The sequence below is a fragment of the Saccopteryx leptura genome, chromosome 5, assembly GCF_036850995.1.
Source record: "Saccopteryx leptura isolate mSacLep1 chromosome 5, mSacLep1_pri_phased_curated, whole genome shotgun sequence".
Lineage (NCBI taxonomy): Eukaryota > Metazoa > Chordata > Mammalia > Chiroptera > Emballonuridae > Saccopteryx > Saccopteryx leptura.
Window position 1 is genome coordinate 54,833,670 of NC_089507.1, and position 22,396 is coordinate 54,856,065.

The 22,396-nt window shown below is 38.1% G+C and overlaps 2 protein-coding genes across 8 annotated transcripts in view; both read right to left on the reverse strand.

Annotated features, from left to right (window-relative positions):
• Positions 1–230: 230 nt before the first annotated feature.
• COX18 (cytochrome c oxidase assembly factor COX18) lies at positions 231–14,009 on the reverse strand. 3 transcript variants are annotated; one of them, XM_066385541.1, is made up of 6 exons: positions 13,525–14,009; positions 12,259–12,359; positions 8,996–9,159; positions 7,937–8,061; positions 6,060–6,128; positions 231–2,622 (listed from the first exon to the last, which is right to left on the reverse strand). In XM_066385541.1, the coding sequence occupies exons 1-6, from the start codon at positions 13,855–13,857 to the stop codon at positions 2,449–2,451; spliced, it is 966 nt and encodes a 321-aa protein (XP_066241638.1). In that variant the 5' UTR covers positions 13,858–14,009; the 3' UTR covers positions 231–2,448. The 3 variants fall into 3 exon arrangements, with proteins under 3 accessions (XP_066241638.1, XP_066241637.1, XP_066241636.1); XM_066385540.1 differs by having other exon boundaries at positions 232–2,622; positions 6,060–6,167; positions 7,937–8,058; XM_066385539.1 differs by having other exon boundaries at positions 233–2,622; positions 6,060–6,167.
• A 4,939-nt stretch (positions 14,010–18,948) lies between these two features.
• Positions 18,949–22,396, reverse strand: part of ANKRD17 (ankyrin repeat domain 17) — a 183,029-nt gene continuing 179,581 nt past the window's right edge. For all 5 annotated transcript variants that reach the window (XM_066386214.1, XM_066386213.1, XM_066386211.1 and 2 more), the window contains 3 exons: positions 22,020–22,198; positions 21,470–21,634; positions 18,949–20,125 (listed from right to left, as the gene is read on the reverse strand). In XM_066386214.1, the coding sequence (XP_066242311.1) occupies positions 20,066–20,125; positions 21,470–21,634; positions 22,020–22,198 (404 nt within the window). In that variant the 3' untranslated portion in view covers positions 18,949–20,065. The remainder of the gene's footprint in view (positions 20,126–21,469; positions 21,635–22,019; positions 22,199–22,396) is intronic.

Consider the following 22,396-nt stretch of genomic DNA (forward strand, 5'->3'; position numbering starts at 1 on the left):
CAGCGCCCAGGCCATCTTTGCTCCAATGGAGCCTTGGCTGCGGGAGGGGAAGAGAGAGACAGAGAGGAAGGAGGGGGTGGGGGTGGAGAAGCAAATGGGCGCGTCTCCTATGTGCCCTGGCCGGGAATCGAACCCGGGTCCCCCGCACACCAGGCCGACGCTCTACCGCTGAGCCAACCAGCCAGGGCCGAGACTCACCTATTTGAAAAGGAGTCAAGCATTCCTTTATTTTTTACTTATTTTTATTTATAGATTTCAGCAAGGGGGGAGACAGCAAGAAAGGCACATCGAGCTGTTCCTATAAGTACCCTCACCACGGACTGAAGCAACCTCTGCCCTTTGAGATGATGCTTTAAGCATCCATGCTATCTGGCCAGGGCGTTTTTACTTTTAAGAAAATGACAAACTTCTTTGAGTAGGATGAAGGAAGCAGACTTCCCACATCCCATCATGAGACAAATATCTGAATCAGTAAACAATGTTATGCATACCAAGAGTTACCTTGTTCGAGAGACAGCCAAAATTTTTCTCAAATTTCTTTCCTATTTTTGCTATAAAAACCGCAAGTATTTCTGTCTGTCTCCTTGATTGTAAATGCTACAAATAGTTATTCAAGGCAGTTCTATTTTATAAGGTCAGCACAATGACTGAATTATTGAATACTGAACCACTGCTCCTACATATATACAGGGTTCGGATCCTGCAAGCCTCTGCTCAGTTTTGTCAAAAATCAAAACTAAATTCATGTCCAACAGAACTCATGACTGAATGCTTACCTAATGCAGGTGTTTTCTTCTTAAGAAACTACACAGCCTTCTTGTGATTAGGAACACTAGATGGCACTTCAGCACACTTGGGAGGCCATTTTAAATACAGAAATAAACAGTAAAAAGCACAAAAATGAGAAGAAAACACAGCACTAAACAGACAACAGAAAGGACTTATTCACTGTTTGAAAGCTGAGATATGAAGGCACAGCACTGCCTTGTTTGACCTCCTGTGAAATGTGCCTCAGGTGACAAATTTTTTGCTACTCTATGTATGTCCAAGAATGACATCAAAAGAATTGTATTAATTTGGGGTTTACAAATAAATTTTAGCAGGAAGACAAGTTGGCAACCACAAAATTTGTGACTGAGGATTAACTGTACATAAATTTTAACTCCTTTACTGAGAAACATGGTTTTCTCAATAGGGCAATCATAAGCCAGGCTCGGAAGTCAGAGAATCTAGCCTCAACTGCTACCTCTAAATTCTCAGTGAGTTGCAAAAACATGGTAACCAAAATGGCTAAGATAATAAACATCACTCAAAAAATGACTAATTAATTTCTCTTCAGTTTTTATTTTATTGTAAAAAATAAGATGGAATGATAGAGCATCTCAGATGAATACTGACCATATTCCGACTCAGTGAAAATTTATAACTTACAATCTTCTCAAATGCATGCCAAATTTATACCTAAATATCTCAACCAGAATTAATTTTATTATCTTTTTAAGTTAAACAAGCAACCTGGGTCCTCATTTTACATTACCTGCCAATTTTTCCGATATTAATTATCTACCATAGTTTAAACTTACCCTTGGAGTATCTAATCCTTCCAAATAAACAACAGTTTATAAAATCACCTCCCTAATAGGTAGCCCCCTTCTTGTGTATCCTCCTTTGTCTAAACAAACTTTAATTCTTAATTAAGATTTTTCCACTTTGGTCTCTAGTAGTACTTAGTTCCATACTTTGTGTTCCAGACTTCTTAAATTATAGAAAAGGAAAGTATACTTTTTGTATTCTTTCAGAACATGGTTGAGAAGCAACACAACCTACCATGTTAGGTGCTTTCCAGCATGCATGGACTACCCTAATATCATGTATTTCAGATCCATTATTTTAAAAATCATATATTACCTCATTGTCAATCTATGCTCATTAGAGTAAGATTTCCTAACCAGGAGTTACCAGAGGCATTTCAGGGCAGTGGTCAATGAAGGCCCCATGTTGTCAGTCCTAGGATTTTCCTTAAGAGAAAACCAGTTTTATCATATGTTCCAACAGGTTAATGATCATTCACACCTCCAAAATGTTAAGAATCGCCTCACTGGATTCTCTTATTTTATAAAATTTTAATGTGAGGGATTGTTTAGTACAATTTGACATTACTCAGTATCCAGTCCTACGCTCCCAAGTTCTAGCATCTCTAGCAAGCTGTAATTTTATAAACAGATCCAGACATTTTTACATTCTTAGGATACAATTAAACACACTATATATTTCTAGCATTTAAAAAATTTTAAGTATTATCAAATATAACTGGGTTATATTTTAACCCAAGTATTTCAGAGTTTATGACTTTAAATAAAGGCAAATTAAATCATATCTGAACAGACTTTCTAAGTATATTAATAAGGTGGTAGTGACACTTTTGTTTCAAAACTGCTGAAAAGTACGTCATTTTCTTGAAATGAACTTGGCGTAAAAGGCAGCAAAGAGGTCCTTATAAGGAGTGTCTGACTCTCCCTTGGTCAATGGTATTCGGCAGAGCTGGCGAAACCTAGGAGAACGCAGCAGCAAGTTCTGTGAAAGGCCCATGAAGCTGGAGCATAACCAGTAGAGAACAATTGACTATAAAAAAAAGAAAAGACATAAATGTTAACACCTCTGCCTTCTCCAAGGACACCAAGCTCCAGAGACAAGCAGGCAATAAAAAAAAAACTTATAATCTCTGTAAACGTAAGTACCTCTAGACTGAACAAGACTTGCAATGGTTATTAGATACCTAATAGACCTAATTGGTAAGAAAGAAGGATGGAAGGAAGACCAAAAAAGAAAAGAAAGCAAAAGGAGAGGCATTCGTCACAGAAAGTGGGTAACGGAGAGTAGCTCCCAAAGGTGCAAGCGAGTTCTCAGCTCCCTTCTTTGGCACTTGAGCATGCTCCTTTACTACCACGAGTCCCGGCAAACTGCTCTATTGGAGGCAGCGTACTGGAGGCACGGCCATTTCTGATAGCAAACACAAGCCTCCCTAGACCATGTTTTCCTCCATGTAGTCATCTACCTACCAGATTTGTCCAGTAATCAGTTAAGTGTAGTCAGGAATGCACTATCTTTGCCTTTTTCTAAGACACAGAATCTCAGCATTACCTTCCGTTTTCTATTGTACTACCATTCAGACTGATTTCTGTAGGTCAGTGACTAAGTTCTGCAGCCTCTCAAAACAATCCTTTCTCCCTCTCTCCCTCTCTCTCTCTCTCTCTCTCTCTCTCTATATATATATATATATATATATATATAAAATATATATATATATATATATAAAATATATATATATATATATATTCAAAACTCTTTTCTAGCATCAGAAAATAATGTGGTCCCTGAGGCATGACTATGTGGTGGTTGAATCCAGGCCCTGGAGTCAAACTGCTTGAGTATAAATTCCACTTATTTGACACTGGGTAAGCTATTTTTATCCTGTTTCAATTTCCTCATGTATACAATGGCTATCCTTATCTACACAGGCACTCTGAAGAATAAATGAGATCATTCACAGAGTGGTCAACACAGTGTATGGCCCATACTAAGCACTTGCATTTGTTCCAAAAGCAAGTTTGTAAGGAGCAGAAAGTAACGCATCGTTAAAGGCAGAGTAGCACTTTAGTTAAGACCAAGAACCATGCTGCCTGGATGTGTGTTACGACTCTGCCACATAATAGATGAGTAACCTTGGATGAGTTACTTAACCTCTCTGTGCTTATGTTTCCTTATCACTAAAGTACAGATTATAATAGCACCTACTTCAGTGCAATGTTGGGAGAATTATGCGAGCCAATATATGTAAACCACTTTAAATGTTACCTGGCACAAAGTCAATGTTGACTAAACATTAGCTATAAACATCATCTGATTTACCTACTAAGCAAAAAATTCCCTGAACTCAACTCTACAGGCTACAAGTATTCTACTAAAAACTGTTCTTATTCCTTCGCGATAAAGTCCTAATTTTCAGCTGAGTATATTGTTACCTCAAGAAGAAAAGACAGCCTGACCAGGAGATGGCACAGTGGATAGAGCGTTGAACTGGGATGCGGAAGGACCCAGGTTCGAGACACCGAGGTTGCCAGCTTAAGCGCGGGCTCATCTGGCTTGAGCAAAAAATAAAAAGCTCACCAGCTTGGACCCACGGTCGCTGGCTCGAGCAAGGGGTTACTCAGTCTGCTGAAGGCCCACGGTCAAGGCACATATGAGAAAGCAATCAATGAACAACTAAGGTGTCACAACGAAAAACTGATGACTGATACTTCTCATCTCTCTCTGTTCCTGTCTGTCCCTATCTATCCCTCTTTCTGACTCTGTCTCTGTAACACACACACACACACACACACACACACACACAAAGACAAGACAAGACAACTTCCCAGCCTCTTCTGCAGTAAGGTGTGGCCACATAACAGAGACACAAGCACAGTGTTTGGTGAGACCTCTGGCAAGGCTACTTACAAGCACACAAAGCACCTTCTTACCATCCCAGCAAGATTATAGGCTCCCACAGCCTTCATGACCATATTGTTGGCCTTAAGGACAGAGATTACAGACTGTGGATGATGGAATATTAAGACAGAAGCAGGCAGGGCCTCTCCTGTCTTTCAAGTGCTGCCATATTGGCTCTACACTAAACTGCCTAACTGAATTTCCTATATTTGAGAGAATAAACTTTTGGGTATTTAAGACATTTTTAGATTTGTGACTCACTTTGAACCCAGTCTCTTATTAAACTTCATTGCTCTTATTTTATCTGAGCTATGGGTTTCCTTGGTTATGATTGGTATTATTTCTTGCCAGGAATAAAGTGAAAATCTGTATTTTTCTATTTCTAAGGGATATTTCAGATTATTATATAAGAATTACTATAATAGGCACTCGGTATTTCATTAATTTTCACAGACCTTATAATATCCATTTTAGAAATGTGAAAACTTATTTAACACAGGATTAGTGACAATATTATGTCCAAGGGATAGCTTTAAAAATACATTTTTTTCTTTTTTTGTGACAGAAACAGAGAGACAGAAAGAGGGACAGATAGGGGCAGAGAGACAGGAAGAGAGATGAGAAACATCAATTCTTCATTGCAGCTCCTTAGTTGTTCATTGATTGCTTTCTCATATGTGCCTTGACCAGGGGCTACAGCAGAGTAAGTGACCCCTTGCTCGAGCCAGCGACCATGGGGTCATGTCTGTGATCCCACGCTCAAGCCAGCAACCCCGCACTCAAACTGGCAACCTCGGGATTTTGAACCTGAGTTCTCTGCATCCCAGTCCAACGCTCTATCCACTGCGCCACTGCCTGGTCAGGTTAAAAATAAATTTTTGATGTTAAAAACATACTGTTCCAGATTCCTAAGACAAGTACTATGAAAAACTTTTATATACTGACATAACCCTCATTATCAGCAGCAAGTGAATTCTACTTCATGGTCGTGTCAGCTTCGAGCAAGGAGAGCTACAGGCGACATAGCTTTCCTCTTAGCACTAAGTATCCGTGGGAAATGAGCAAAAGACTAAAATCACAAAATAACTGCAAACAAAACTATCTTCTATTTCTGTCAAAGTTTAATTACAAGTAAATGAAGATAAGTGTACCTATCTCATAAAGAGTTGTCTCAGATTAAATAATATTACATATAAACCTATACAGACTTGGCAAAAGTTTTACTGCTTCTTTAAGACCATTCTTGGCCTGGTCTATGAACATAGGAAGAATTCAATATATCAACTAATCAGAAAAAATACTTTGTTCACAGTACTATGCAAGGTACTTTGCAAGATTATAAAATGAAAAAAGTGTTTGACTTAGTAGAAGAGTTCAGACACATTCAAATAGAAGATCAACCAATCCAAAGAAATATTTAAGTGTCACTTGGTGACAGACAGTAAATTAGTTATTATAGAAACCAGTAAGGGAATGAGTACTCAGAGAAAGTTCAGTAGAAGAGGCAGAATCCCAGTCAGGCTACGCTAAGATCAGACAAGATTTAGCACATGATGCTGGTGCTTACTCACTGAAGGTACTGTCGCAGCAATCGGAATCATCAACACTGATACTGCCCGAACCAAGTGCGTAGCATACGCCTGAAAACGAGACATTCTAATTTTTTGCAGAGCAAAAATCTGAAGGGGTAGAATACATACACACACACCGATTATTAAAATGCATATTAAATTAGACGAGCTTTAAACACAAACTGATTATTGACTGGCCTCCACTTATATTTTAATAAAAGCAAAAAAAATATATAAAATATTAATGATAAAACACTGATAAATTTATTTGGTTCATCATTTATCTTTTATAAAACTTAATAATTATGCAAAGTCTTAAATGTAGCTTTAATTAACAGCAATAAAGAAGAGATTCAGCTATATTAAATAGAATCACAACATAATTTTTACAAGTCAATATTATTTAAAGACTGTAAGACTGAAAATCCCCTCAAGATAGGTATTATGTATGAATCGTGACCCTTGTTTTTTGGTACTTAAATACAGCGCCTCACATGAAGAAGGAACTTGGTATCCCAAAGGGTTGTGATCTGGCTACACGGATTAAGGGAAGAATCAAGGGTAGGAAGAGTAGTTATGACCCTGAATTACTTACTTAAGAGGCAGCACAGCATAATGACAATAAGTGTAGACTCTAGGCCAAACTTCCTAGGTTCACGTGGCAGCCCTGCCTTTAGTGGTTATGTAACTTTGCACAAGTTACTTAATACTTCTGTGTCTCACTTTCTCCACCTTAAAAAGGGTGTAATAGCAGTACCTACATCACAGGATTAGTCTAAGAATTTAGTTAATTAATGTAAACTGCTAAAATAGTACCTGAAACATGGCCTATGTTACGTAAGAACACGCTTTTATTGAACTTATGTACATTGGATGAGTGGATGCTATAAGGCAGTGGTTTTCAACCTGTGGGTCACGACCCCGGTGTGTGTTTTGGTCGTTCGACCCCCGCCGGGGTCGCGACCCACAGGTTGAGAACCGCTGCTATAAGGAAAGACTAGAGAACTGAGATGAATCCATGGTGACCCTGTGTTGATCACTTTCTTCTTTATAACAAATATTCACTAAGTATCAACCATGTTCATAAGATAAGATTCTGCTAGGTGGTCCTAGGGATATACACTTAGACTGGAGTCTTTCTTCAACAAACTTTCACCCAACACCTTATAGTAGCATCCTTTTTTTTTCTTGTTTAAAAAAATAAGGGATATATTAGATTTCTTAGACACCAGTAAACATGAGGTCTAAGATCTCAACTGACTTAGACTATTTATAAAGTTTCTCACAGTTCAAAGAGTCTATGTTCTACTCAAGAGTCTGAGAACAACACTATATTAAACTAAAGGCATGCTTCCCATAAACTGTTGAGTAAAGGAGCACAGGATAATGGTAAGCTAATATGCGTGTGGTTTTCCACTCCATTTCACAAAGAATGTCTATGATTTTTCTAAGGTCACAAAACTAAGAAACAGCAATCAGGTAGTGACTTTGTTCCCTGCCTATAAATTTACATATTAAACGTATGTACAAAAATACCAATCTGTTGTGGGGAATAAAACCAGATTGATTAGGCATCTTAATCAGTCATCATAAAACTGAATGTTTTAGAATCATATAATTTTAAAGCTAAAAGGGATTTTGGAAGTGTCCTAATTCAGTCTCTTATTTTAATTATGAGCATTCTGTTCCCCAGGGAGCTTAAGGAACTGGCCTATGACAATTAGTTTTTCAATGGCTAATCTGCAACCAGAAACCAAGTTTAATTCTAGCTCTATGTTAGAATTAAGAATCAAATACATTTATATTTGATGTCAAAATGGCAACAACAGAAATCCTAGTAATTTAAATGACAAGTACATTTGTTTAAAACCACTGACCTCTACTATTAATAAATTGATGACACCAAGGGAGACAGGCAGAATCCAAGTGGAATCCAGTGCAGTGAGGTCAGGAAACCACAGGGCCCCACCAGTGGCTAACTGCTCCCGAACAGAAAAACCTGCTGAAAGTTTTATATACAAAATAATTTTTAAAAACAGCACAAGGAAACATACAAGACCTAAGTAGTATGATAATTCCAATAAGGTTTCCCTCACACTAAAGACTTGAAATGGTTTTATTCAAGCTATTTTCATTCCACAACACAAGTTCAGTCCTCTCTGTAGTGAGAAAGAAGCAAGCAGCTTTATGTAGTAAACAGCACAAAAATACGTAGCAGCTGTCTTTTCATACTTTAATTTAAATAATTATGCAGTCATAGGCCGCTTCTTTCAAGTCTATTCAGATGATTTTTGGTTAGAAATGCATTTACATGAAAGTAAAGTACAAATGTTTAAGTTTATACTGTTTCTTAATGTTTACTTTAATAACTATGAAAGCTTTTCTGCTCTTAAGTTTACAAACAGCCTGACCAGGCGGTGGCGCACTGGATAGAGTGTTGGACTGGGATGCTGAGACCCAGGTTCGAGACCTCGAGGTCGCCAGCTTAAGCGCGGGCTCATCTGGTTTGAGCAAAGCTCACCAGCTTGGACCCAAGGTCGCTGGCTGGAGCAAGGGGTTACTCAGTCTGCTGAAGGCCCACAGTCAAGGCACATATGAGAAAGCAATCAATGAACAACTAAGGTGTTACAACGAAAAACTAATGATTGATGCTTCTCATCTCTCCGTTCCTGTCTGTCTGTCCCTGTGTATCCCTCACTCTCTCTCTGTGTCTCTGTAAAAATAAATAAATAAGTGAACCCATAGTGCAGTGTACAGATGATGTGTTATGGAATGGTACATCTGAAACCCATGTAATTTTATTAACCAATATCACCCCAGTAACGTCAATTAAAAAGTAGTCTAATTATTAAAAGTATTATTTTTTATTTCTTCTTCAGAGTACAAAGACAATGTTAGAAAACTTATTTGGGGGAAACAGATTCTATCATAACTACCTTCTGAATGTGTTGCCCCTGTGCTAAAATTCCGGAGTGCAACAGACATGAAGATCCACATTGGAAGCTGAATCCAGACCAACACCGTAGCTTTAAAAGGGTGGCAGTTATCCCGAACATACAGCTCTGAAACGTGCCTCCGCATATTCTTTAGATACGTGAGCCTATTTTGAGGGAAGAGGGGAAAAGGGAAAGGAGAAAAATGTCATCTGACCACTAGTTGTGTTTCACGATCATAGCACAAACACAGCCAAGTCGTGGTTATTGGCTGAAGGATTTGTGTAGGATTTTTAATTGTCATAAGCCTTATTAAAAGACTGTCTAGGCCTGACCTGTGGTGGCGCTGTAGATAAGGTCGATGTGGAAAGCTGAGGTTGCTGATTCAAAACCGTGGGCTTGCCCAGTCAAGGCACACAGGAGAAGCAACTACTATGAGTTGATGCTTCCCATTCTTCCCCTCACTTTTCTCTCTTTCTCCCTCTCTTTGTAAAATCAATCAATAAGATAAATATATATAAAAAGAAACTGCCTACACAAAAAGAAAATAAAGCCTTTTACTGAAAATTCTCCGGTAATGTACACAAATCATGTAACAATTCAAGAGGGGGGGTCCTCGGGTTATGACTCAGTTCTGTTCCTACTACAGTGACACAACTTGAATGTTGATGTAAGCTGAAAAACACCCTAGCCTAGTCACTCACCTATCCTAAGACAGTTGTAAAATCAGAACCTAGAACATAAAACACAAACGTCCACGTTACTGCGTATTCTTCCGCCGTGTGCAACCAAACTAGTTCATCCACACAGTCCGTTATGTATGACGCTAACGGTGTAAGCCGAAACACTTGCGTTTTAATATTTTTAAGTTTTTATAAGAGTGAGCATCAGAAACTCGAAACATCGTATGTTGAGACTGTCGTAGCCCGAGGACCCCCTATAAACCTAATGTTGTCAGACAGTAGGCTTTGTGCATGGTGATCTTTGGCCAATGATGCTCTAGCTAGGAAAACCTCACTGCTAACATGGTATTACTACAATTTCTATCAGAAATACTAATAGTGAAAGCACATTCTACTCAAATCCCTCCACTCCAGCCAAGCTCAATTATTTGGTTCCTGAATATATTTTCTGTAGTAATGTGGTTTTGTACTGTGTATGCTCTTAGCTTGTCAAAACATCTCCATTCTTCAGTTCTCTTTCATAAAGATTTGCTTCATTTGTTTCTGTTAATCATATTAGTTATTCCCATTCTTGTCTCAAGTCCCACTTTCTTACCTACAGGCTCCTTGAAGGTCAAATATTGGGTCTTATTCATCACTAAATCTCTTGCAGCACATTTTTTACATAGGTAAGGCATTCAATAGGTTTGCTAAATTTAACTGAAGTATAACGTACTGAATTAAGACAGTACATACCGCCATTCCAGGCTCTTTGTAATTTAGCCTCTGCCCCCTCTTCCAACTTTCTCTCCTGCACTCCCCTACAGAGCCCTGTACTTTCCAGTGCCTGAGTTACTTAGGTCATCCAACAAACTAGACTTCCACATCGCCATACCTGTGGAAATGATCATCACCCGTGTGGTCAATCCACTATCGGGGCTGTCCGTCTGACAGCCTTTCACCTTTCAGCACTCAGTTCCCATTGGAAATGCAGGAAACCTGCAGATGTGTCTTCCCAGAAAGCCACCGTCTGTGTGAGGACGTGGCTGAACACTCATCCTTCCAGTGCTGTACAGGCAGGGTGCCACAGACATATCGAGGCGGCATTTACAACCCAGGTGAGTAGTTGCAAATCCATCCTTTTGGCCTAGAGCTGTAGTCCTGAGATTTTTCTGATTAGTAAAACTTCAATACTGCAGGTTTGCCATCCTTTGATTTTATCGAGTAAAGACATTAAGTTATCACAATGACTTTTAAATGTCAGGTCTTTTTAACACTAAATAAATAGAAACAATTTCATATTGAAAATAGTAAATTTACACATATAAAATAAAAATATATGAATAAGCACGTATGTACATGTGTGTGTGTGTGTTTCTCATTGCTCTGAAATGGTGACCACTCTGTCACAGTCTAAGAAGGATCAGAATTTGGGAAACTAAGTCATAGCTAGACTGACTGAAGCAGGAGGACTAAGAAGTTCCCAGTGGAGGATGAAGCATGGTCAAGCACCCTTGGGCTAGGGTTTTCTAAGAGCCCAGGAAGATTACTACACAGATTAACTCCAATGGGTGGACAGCACCCTGGCTATCCACTTGCTTCTATCATGACACTTACATTTCCTACATCCCCATTCCTGTGTGCCTGCTGTGTGTAAATAACCCGTATGACTTGTTAATAACTAAAATTTCAAAAGATCGGCACAGTATTTTTATCCTGTGAAACCTTCCCTGACTTTGCATAATGATCCAACTGCTTACACACACCCCTACCCCTTTTTTTTAAAGAGAGGGAGAAACAGGGAGACAGGAAGGGAGAAAGATGAGAAGCATCAACTTGTAGTTGCAGCACTTTAGTTGTTCATTGATTGCTTCTCATATGTGCCTTGACCAGGGGGCTCCAGCTGAGCCAGCGACCTTGGGCTTCAAGCCAGCAACCTTTGGACTCAAGCCATGGGATCATATCTATGATCCCATGCTCAAGCTAGTAAGCCTACACTTAAGCCAGATGAGCCCATGCTCAAGCTGGCAACCTCAGAGTTTTGAACCTGGGACCTCAGTGTCCCAGGTCGATGCTCTGTCCACTGTGCCACCACCAGTCAGACCACAAAACCTTTTTTATAATACTTAATTCAGTTATTATTTAATTGCAGGTCTTTTCAGTAGGCTGGAGACCCTTAAGAATAAGAAACTTGCTCTTCTTATTGTTTCTCCATTTCTCTGCATTCAGACCAGTATACAAAACTATCATGCTACATAAACTTATTAAAATGTTATAGTAAAAAGAACTACTTTGCTTCTAAAGCAGCGGTTCTCAACCTGTGGGTCGCAACCCTGGCGGGGATGGAACGACCAAAACACAGGGGTCGCCTAAAGCCATTGGAAAATACATATTTATTATACAATACATTATTAAATAAAATATGTATTTCCAATGGCTTTAGGTGACCCCTGTGTTTTGGTCGTTCGACACCCGCCAGAGTCGCGACCCACAGGTTGAGAACCACTGCTCTAAAGCTACAGAAGAGCCAAACCTATAGTTAACGTCTTCACTTACACATTATATACATATATTTTCAGTCTTATATGCATAAAATCAACTTACCTGGCAACTCTTTTGGACCACCCCAATTGATTTGCACGAACTGCAACTTCTTGGTTAAGATGCCTCGCAATGTTTTTTATTTCTGGCTGCAAATTCTCCACCTAGCTAAAGAAAAAGTAGAATTTGTTATGAGCACATAAAGGACCTTTATTTATAACCACTCATAATTTTACTTTCTATTCCTTCAACTTATTAAGAGTGTGATTTCCTGAGTACGTCAAGAAACCTTAAGTCTAAGCATAAGATGTTAATTTGCATATGATATCCTCAAAACAGCCAAATTCAAATTACAAATTAAACACTTAGTTGTGTGATCTTGGGCAAGTTACTTAACCTCTAAGATGCTGTTCCCTCAGTTATAAAATGTGTTTAACAGTATCTACCTACTTGACAGAGTTATTGTAAGGATTATGTAAGAAATACACCCTGAACTTTTATATTTAATCCCTGGGTTTCCTAATAACTGTAAACTGAGCAAACAGAAGTTAATTAATTACGAATCTTTAAAATATGCTGTGACAGAGTCCCCAGAATTTTGCATTTGTATCTGCTCTTTGTTAATTCTTTCTGTAAAGTAGCTCACTACCTTAATGATGCTGACGAATCCTTCTGTTTTGTATTCAGGGTTTTCCCCGATGATGATAATCTTAAAATACTGTACGAAAGGCATTTTTTGAAGTCTCACCTTTGAATACTACTTTGCTTTCAATGCACTTTAGCCCTTTATCGTGTGATTTCATGTCACAACCTTGTGGAGTAGGGCAGGAAGATGTTACCATCCTAATCCCACCGACCTTCGAGTGGCTAAGGCTAACCAGACACAGACCTGTAGGTGGAACGGCCTCGATAAGGAACCAAGTTTGCAAATCGCTAGCTTAGTTTTTTTTTTTCTTTCCTAATAATATCAGTTGGAATACTTAAGGACTAATGATGCTGCAGACACACCGGCCGTTACAACCTCTAAGACCGTAGTTTTATACGTTTCATCACACAGTTTTTTCTCTGCTTCTGATTCCTCTCTCACTCTCTAACAAGCTTAGTAAGCACTTGCGCCTTGAGCACAAATCCTGTAGGGTAAACGAAATGACAGATTCACGTGCCCTGAAACATCACCTATTTCACACATCCAATGCCTGTTAGCTTGCTTAGCAATGAAGTGGTCACGACGATTAACACTAAGCACTCGGCAAGGAGGCGGTATCTCAAGCTGACCAACTGGCACCGAGGAGGTGGACGCGCAGGGCCCACGCGCTCGGCGCCCCTCACCTTCGCCAGGATGTAGTGCTGGTAGGCCGCTAGGGGCAGCGTGACGGCGCCACGCAGGGCCACGGTGGTGAGGAGGATGCTGCCCCACCAGGGCAGGCCCGTGGCGCTGTGCGCGCCGAGCAGCAGCTCTTCCACGCCCTGCACCGGCGCCGAAGAGGCCAGGTCCTTGTACCAGCCGCCCGCGCCAACTGCAGACACCGAAGCCACCGCCCACGCGGGAAGAGCGGTGCACTTGCCCCCGCCAGGTGGGGCCGGCGCAAACTGCGGGCCCCGGGCTCCGAGCCGCACGACAGGCAGCGGCTGCAGCCACCTACCACCAAGCCTGCAAAGCATGTTTGCGCCAGGGCTGAGCCCAAAACGCGAGCTTCACAGACTACCTGCAGGTACAATTCCGTCGAAGCCGCCGTGAGCATGCGTCGGCGACCCGCGGGCGTAAAGTGAGCGCACGCCGGCTCTCAGCCTCTGTTGACCTTCCAGTCAAGCCAGTGACGTTCGCGTCGCATTAGCGATGACGTACGAGACTGGGAAGTACCGCCTTTCCCACGCGGCACTGGGCAGGCCTACTGCGCATAAACGAAACTTGTGTGCTGCGTGCGTAGCCCTCCTCCCAGCCGGACCGGAATTGCAGAGGCAGGGGCGGGGCCTGTTCGTTTGTAAAGTCCGTCTTGCCGCGTGCCTTTTCATTCTACTTGCTTAAACTAATCGTGTCATTCGTAGCGAGTTAAGCTTGATGAGTGTTTTTTGTTATCTTAGGATAGTCCCCGCCTATGTATGAGCGTCCTGATTGCTTCCACAATAGATCGAAATAGATTATACTGCCTGAGTCAACACGTGGCTGAACTGCCAGCTTGGAGAGAGGCATGTTTCTGACCGACCTTTTTAAATCAGCACCTCTTATGCACAGGCACAGTATCAACATTGAATTGGCTCATCTGTACTAGTTTACACGTTCATCCCACCTGCAAACAGTTTCCTCTTATCTTTCATTATACAACAGCAGCAAAACTTAAGGGTAAAGTACCTCTTAGTCAACGGGAATTATCAATGGCAGCACGTGAACTCTTTCCTAGAGCTTGTATGTATGTGTCCTATGTAAACTGTCGAGTCTGAACTGCAACATCAGATGTCTTCCGGTTAAAAGGAATACATCAGGTCTACGTGGACTTTGGAGAGGGGTGGGGAGGTCGAGGAGGTATGGGGGACTAAATGATGAAGGAAGGTGAGGATGGGGTGTGTGGGGAAGTGAAACAATACAGCGTACAGATGTTGTGTAGTGTAATTGTGCACCTGGAAGCTGTATCATTTTATTAGCCAATGTTACCCCAGAAAACAAACAAAAAGTCTACATGCACTAATTTCTTACATTGTTGCTGGTAACAGTAAACTGGAATGACATGAAGGAGTTAACATAAAAGGGTCATCCCTAGATTTAAGAGGCCATGTTGTGTTTTGTGGAATAAAATATTAAAACAAAGAAGCTTGTGATAAATGTTGGGTTAATGTCAAACTGTAGCAATTGATACCAGATATTCTCTGGATCCTGTAAGACATCTTCCTTCAAACTGACAAATTCATATGAATTTTTAAATGTGTTTAAACACATCCTAGTATATACTATACTTCTCACAAAAATTAGGGGATATTTTATTGCTTCATATTTATTTTGAAATATCCTCTAATTTTTGTGAGCAATATATATCTCCAAGCCAGATTTTTATCCTGTCATCTCATGGCACGTGTAAACCAAAATTCTGCGGCATACCAAAAGTATATATTTGGGCGATCTGACAAAAAAATTAAAGGTATAATTTTGATTCACTCACACCAGACTGCTATTGTCATTTGACAATCTAAGGGGAAAGGTGAGTGCCCCAACTAAATAGGCGTTGCTTGCTTTAATAAGGTTGAAAATAGCTGCTTTGAAAAGAAGCAACTGGTTGCTGTTGATTTAAAATGGAAACATTTTAAAATGGAAATATCTTCACCTATAGATTGTGAAAGATGCGACTTGTTGCATTCCTCTCCTTCCAGAGAATTGTTGACCCTCGTTGGTCCCTCACACAGCAGCAGTTACGCCTGGCCTTTTAATACCCAGAAGAAATTTACTTTAAAATATCCTAAAACAAAATATCCTTATTTATGCTTTCACTATTCATATAATCCAAGTCCAGAGTTTTCCAGCTATTGCTCAGATCCCCAAGACTTCCTACTGTGGAGCTGTATCAGGGGTCAGGAATGGGACCTCTTGAAACAGTCAGTGTAGGTCTTCCTTTTCTGCTACTCTTTGGGGTAACCTTATTCTCATTTTAAAGTGTTTGTTTTGACTATTGTGATCTAAATAAAATTTAAGAGTATTTAACTTATTTCATACATATACATAAAATACATTTCTTAACTCATAATGGGGATGATCAGAATTTACTTCTTAAAGAATGTTAGGGGGAAAATGTCAAGTATAAAGTCCAATAAAAAAGTAAAATATTAGCACTAACGTGTATGTACTAGTCATCCAACAGTGTGATGTCCTGTATCTTTTGAGTTGCAAAGTACAGTATAAATTGACCATATAAATATTGAGCAATCCAACCAAAATCATGTCAAACCTAATACTTTGAAAATCAACTTGTGCAAAATATTAAAACCTTTTTAAGTTCAATTTTTAAAATGAGCCTATTCCTATTTTTAATATTAGTTATGTCAAATGACTAATTTTTTAAATTTATATTTAAGCTCCTTAAAAACAGACTATGTATGTCTGCAGCTACTGAAATTCTTATCCATCGCAGTACTTAACAAAGGAGTGGAGCTCAAAATTTGAAATGTAGGCCCCAGAGTGTTGTGGTGCAGTGGATTGAACTTTGACCTGGAACGCTGAGGTTGCTGCTTCATAATCCTGGGCTTGCCCCATCAAGGCACATACCACAAGCAACCAATGAACTAAAGTGAGGCAACTATGGGCTGATTCTTCTCATCCCTTGCCCCCTGCAAAATCAATAAATGAAATTAAAAAAAAAATTGAATATAGGGCATTATAAACTATGTATATGTACAGTTATTTAAATTTTTCATTTTCCAAACATGCTTTCTGAAGTATTTGACAAAACAAACTTTAAAAGATATTTTCACAATTGTTAAAGTGACCTCTGGAATCAGATTTAGTTTTCTTTTTCTCCTATTTAAGGCGTTCCTTTTCAAAACCAAAGCTACCTAATACAGTGTTAGTTTATTTTCTCCCTTTATTGAAAAACAGTACTTGTATCGTCTTTCTTAAGATTGGTTCTTAAGCATTGAGCATGCAGAATTGGCTTTTACCTTGCAAAAATGTGAATTCATTTAAAGGCAATTTAGTATGAAACCTCTTACATCTATTAATCTTGTATTCCAACTGTCAACATTATAAAGGAATTTTTATGTCAAAACCACTGTGGCCCATTTCTCTTCTATCTTTACTTAACCACAATACAAGTGGTGATATTTTTGCAATCAATCAAGGTGTTTTAACAACATAGGTTATATTAAAGCACTAAAGATGCTGTCATGCTAAATTCCAGTCACCTGGAATTAACACCTGTTAATTCACAATTAGTAACTCTAGGTCCTTGAGTGTTGTGACTTGTTTAAGCAAGCATTTATCAATGGGATATATATTTCCAAAGAGACTTAGGAGCATTGAGAATTTATCAAGCATAACGTAAGTATACCAAACAATATTAAAGAAAAATTTGGATAGGTTCATTTATCATAGTGAATGAAATATTGACTTTGATATTACAGTGACTTAAAACAGTGAATGGTTTTTAGTTAGTATTTCAGTCATTTCAAAATAATGCTGATTTTAAAATTTGTTATTTAAAAATGTTTTGGCATGCTTTAAATGTTCTGTTATGTAATGCCAGATCAGTGGGAATGAATGTTTCTGACAGAATATTTTCATAAAGAAAAAGATAGGATCATTTAGGAATCTATCCCCTACCCCCCTTTCTTTTCTGAGTTGACTATAAGTCATTTTCAATGACTAATAAAATGATTTAATTTTATAGAAATGAAAAACAGAAGGGGAAAACAGTCTTTCAAATAAAATACCCAAATCAGTTTTTTGTGACTATGTTGAAATATGTTTGAAAGGCATGAAATGGGCATTCTGTTGTCATAGGTAAACAAAATCATCTCTAAAGTAATATGGTTAGTATAAATACATTACATAAACTGAGATATTGACTATTTGGGGATTTAAAGTATGAACTAACCTAAGCATTATTTCCAAGAATTAAGTCACTTGTTAAAAGAACAGAGAAAAGAAATGCATTGGGTCATCTGCAATTACACATACCACATACTTTCAAAAAAAGGGGGGAAGAAGACCTGTGTGGTCTCAAAAGATAATGTTTTTTATTGTTAAAATAAAAATGCACTGCATTACATTTGAAATATAAAAAAAAATGTATTTGAAAAATGTTCCTAGTACAGACTTCTAAAAGCATGGTATTGTACTTAACAAGCCCAATCTCCAAAATTAAATACGGAACATTCCAATCTATATCCCCACACCAGAATTTTAAAGTCAAGAAAATATAGGGCTTTTTCTCTTTTAGTAAGATATCCCATTTTAAGAAATTCAGTTTTATGAATCAATATAACTCACATGTCATAATAAATATTGGGTGGTAACTGTTACCTAGCAGGATTATTTTAATTAGAAAATAACCCTAATTAATATAGGAAAGAAGTTAACCAAAATATTATAGGATAGTGGCAAAAGTCATATAAAACATTCTGTTAAATAGCATTACACCCCTTTCATAGTAAAGTGCTACAATTTTATTTCATAGCTATACTTATTTGTAGGGTCTTACTTAGGTTTTCCTTTAAATTTGTTATCAATCATAGGAACAGAAATAAATTTATTTTAAGACCACCTCCTAAATTAAGATACATTTACAACCTCCAGTTATGTTTGAGAAATCTCCTTTTTTACTCTTTATTCAGGCTATCAGAAAAAAAAATCTTTTCATTTACTTAAAAGAGCCAAAGAACTACGTTAATATTGTCAACATTCAGTGATTTATCTGAATTTTAGTTGTTTCACCATTGTAGAATTTGTCTAATTAAAAAAGAAACCAGATTGATAAATACATTATTTCACTTTTATGATTATTTCTTTACATTTCAACCATACAAATTTATTTTTCCATATGAGACAGGGTAGGACACATTCTTCTTAGATACGTTATTGTTTATTGTTTCAAGTGAATGGAATAGATAAATCCCGTTGAATAGTTTAGTGTGGCCCTGTATCTTATATAAACAGGTTAAATAAAGACTTTATTTTGTAATCTGTATTCATGTCTACCATAAATTGCCTTCATGACAAATGCAAAATTCCTTTTATTACTTGCCTCAAGTTAGCTTGATCCTTTTCAATGATAATACACAAGTGTAGAGAACAAAAGCCTTTAAAATTGGGGGGGAAATACTTTCCCCTAAATTACTGAAAATTGGAATTTTATGTTGACTCTTGAAACCAGAAAGCCAGAGTTAAGAATCAATATTATCCAATATAAACTAGTACACTGAATTGTTTAATAATAAACAGTATATTAAGAGCTTGTATATACTGACTGGGAATCAGTGGTGGTGGCTTTTTAAATTCTCAGAAAAGCTAAACATTTTATGGTTAGAGGAAACCACAGGTGATGGGGAAGGTGCTCCATGTCTTTATAGTAGCCATTACATTAAAAATGCTTACAAATTACTTCATGATCAGCAAGAGAATTTTACTGGTATTAGTGGTAAAGGTGAGGAGAGAAAGAGTGAAGTGTGTATTAGTTTTAAGTGTGACAAGGTAATAAAAAGACTTAGAAAAGTGATTTCTTCTTCTATACGTGCTTTGCTGCAAACAAATTCAAAAGAGAGCAAGATGGGTATTTAAAAAGCCCATGTTGGGAAACATCACTGATAATGCCCTTTGTTTTACTTTAAATTACACAAGCAGAAAAGTTATGCTTATTAATAGTTTAATGTATGAAGGAAACATCCAGATTTCTGAATATGAAGGTACATATCTCACATTAATTTAAAGTCTACGTAAAGTAGAGCCTCTATACTGACATATTGAAATTTACTTTCTGCTTAGCCTTTTCTGTTATGTAAACAATTGTACATTTATTTTCCATTCTAAAACTTCAGGATCAAGTTTACATAATTTTGCTAAATTTTCCGTGTTTGCTCAGAAGCAGTTTACAGTACTAATACCAACCAGCCAAAGAACAGCTTCAACAGAAAGTTATGTCCAAAGGGGAAGAGGAAGAGAAGAAAAGAAAAATGATAAGAAAATGCTAACTAAGGTAAAACAGATGATGATGGGGAATGGGAGGTCACAAATGTTCACAGAAAATAGGTCAGTTAGTAAGTTCTTCTGCAAAAAGCCTACACACTTCAGTCAAGCACATCAGTAGAATGATTTGGGAGCATAAATTTTTTTCGGCCACTTGTGATTTCCTCTGAATGAAAAGGAATCTGCAGGTTAACAAGCTGGTCCTCCTCAGCCAAGCTGGTTCATATGCACACTGTTCATGTGAGGTGCCCAGGGTCCAGTCCACACCTATGATAAAGAACATGCATTTCATTAAATATGTCTTTAACATATACTTGGTTAAAATAAAACTCTAGCTATGGTTAAAAATAGCTAAATCTCATTTAATTTGCAACATACTTGGAAACAATGAAAAGCAATGATAAACCATTTTACCTATTCTTTCCTTGCCTCTCCTCTCATCTCTCCAAACAGATTTAAAAAAAAAAAAAAAAAATTGTGCCTGACCAGGAGGTGGCGCGGTGGATAGAGCGTCGGACTGGGATGCAGAAGACCCAGGTTCGAGACCCGAGTCGCCAGCTTGAGCATCGTGGGCTCATCTGGTTTGAGCAAAAAAAAAAAAAAAAAATTCACCAGCTTGGGCCCAAGGTTGCTTGCTCAAGCAAGGGGTTACTTGGTCTGCTGAAGGCCCACAGTCGGGACACATGTGAGAAAGCAATCAATGATCAACTAGGGTGTCGCAATGCACAACGAAAAACTAATGATTGATGCTTCTCATCTCTCCATTCCTGTCTGTCTGTCCCTGTCTATCCCTCACTCTGACTCTCTGTCTATATAAAAAAAAAAAAAAAAATTGCCTGACCAGGTGGTGGTGCAGTAGATAGAACATCAGACTGAAACGTAAAGGACCCAGGTTCAAAACCCTGAGGTCGCTGGCTATTGCGTGGGCTCATCTGGTTTGAGCAAGGCTCATCAGCTTGAGCCCAAGGCAAGGTCACTGGCTTGAGCAAGGGGTCACTCAGTCTGCTGTAGCCCCAGAGTCAAGGCACATATGAGAAAACAATGAATGAACTAAGGTGCTGCAATGAAGTACTAATGCTTCTCATCTCTCTCCCTTTCTGTCTGTCCCTCTTTCTGACTCTGTCTCTGTCAAAAAAAAATTTAAAAAATTACCTGACTACATAAAGAATTATGACTGTGTAAGAAAAATGAGTCAAAGATATTAAACATATATGAAAAAAGGTAAAATATACAAATGTCTATAAATTTGCAGTTATTGTAAGTAATAATTCTACATGGTTCTGACATTTATAATTCTTTCAATAAATAAGCTCTAGATGGCCTTTTTATAACACTAATAAATATTGATGTATACAATTATAACACTTGGAAACTTAAAATCTTTTCCTTACCACCTCCTGCCCAATGAAAATATATTATGCCTTTCATAATGTTAGCTCCACCACTGCCTTTGGTACCACTTTCTACATCCCTCTGCTGTATCTCAGCTATATTAAATTTTCCTCAATTTCCTCAGCTGCCACATTCACCGTACTCACTCACTACCATGATTTATCTGTATTCTAGTTGTCTTGGCAACTAAAAAAATGTTCTCTGAATGGTCAGCCTTACCGTTTGAGGGCCATTATTTTCTGTGGAGCTTGAAACCATCTTTATCAGGGAGTTCCAAGGGGGGTCTGCAGCATGAGGGCCATTAAATATGGGTCCTCCAGCACCATCAGGAATAGGTGCTACTGAAGGAATCATTGCATTCCCATACACAGAAAAAGGCATACCCTTAAAAAAGGAGAAAACAAATATTATGCACATTCAAGTCCCAATGTAATCAATAGCCTTAAAATTGATATTTGAAACTTCACCTCGTTTTAGAAAGTATAAGTTATCTAGGTAATTTAAAAATTATTTTCCACTGTATGATTTCTTCTAATATTAGATTATAAATAAGCCTACTATATCCAAAATATTTTGTCAAGAAACATTTGTCAACTGAGACAAAATTAAGATTTATAAATATTTGACCTATATATAGGCCAGATTTTGACCTATATATAAGCCAAAGCCCCAGAATAATTTCACAAACACTTATCCACTTGAAAGTGACATAAGGCTAATAAAGAAAACATTTGGAAATAATGAAAATGTTTATTTAAATCACCATTACCCCAACTTTAGGAAAGTCCATGTATCCTGCAGGAACATGCTGATGGAATGTACCAGAAGGAGTTACAATTCCTGTACTCTCTCGCTCCATTGCCTGATGCTGTGAAAACACTCCTGGATCAGACATTGGTCTATGAATCATAGGATTTCCCATCCCAGGGTTACACCAGTCTACTTTGTCTGAGGGGAAAACAAAGAGGCAGAAAAAAAAATAACCGGTGATATTTAAAATTAGAAGACAGTAAAATAAAATATTTTATATGTGTCTAATTTTTCCACATTGAATTGAGTTCCTTCAGAATAATAACTTGCTTTTATATATTTACTTCAGTATTTCCATGTTTGTAAGTAGTGATATAATATCCTAATAAAAAACCT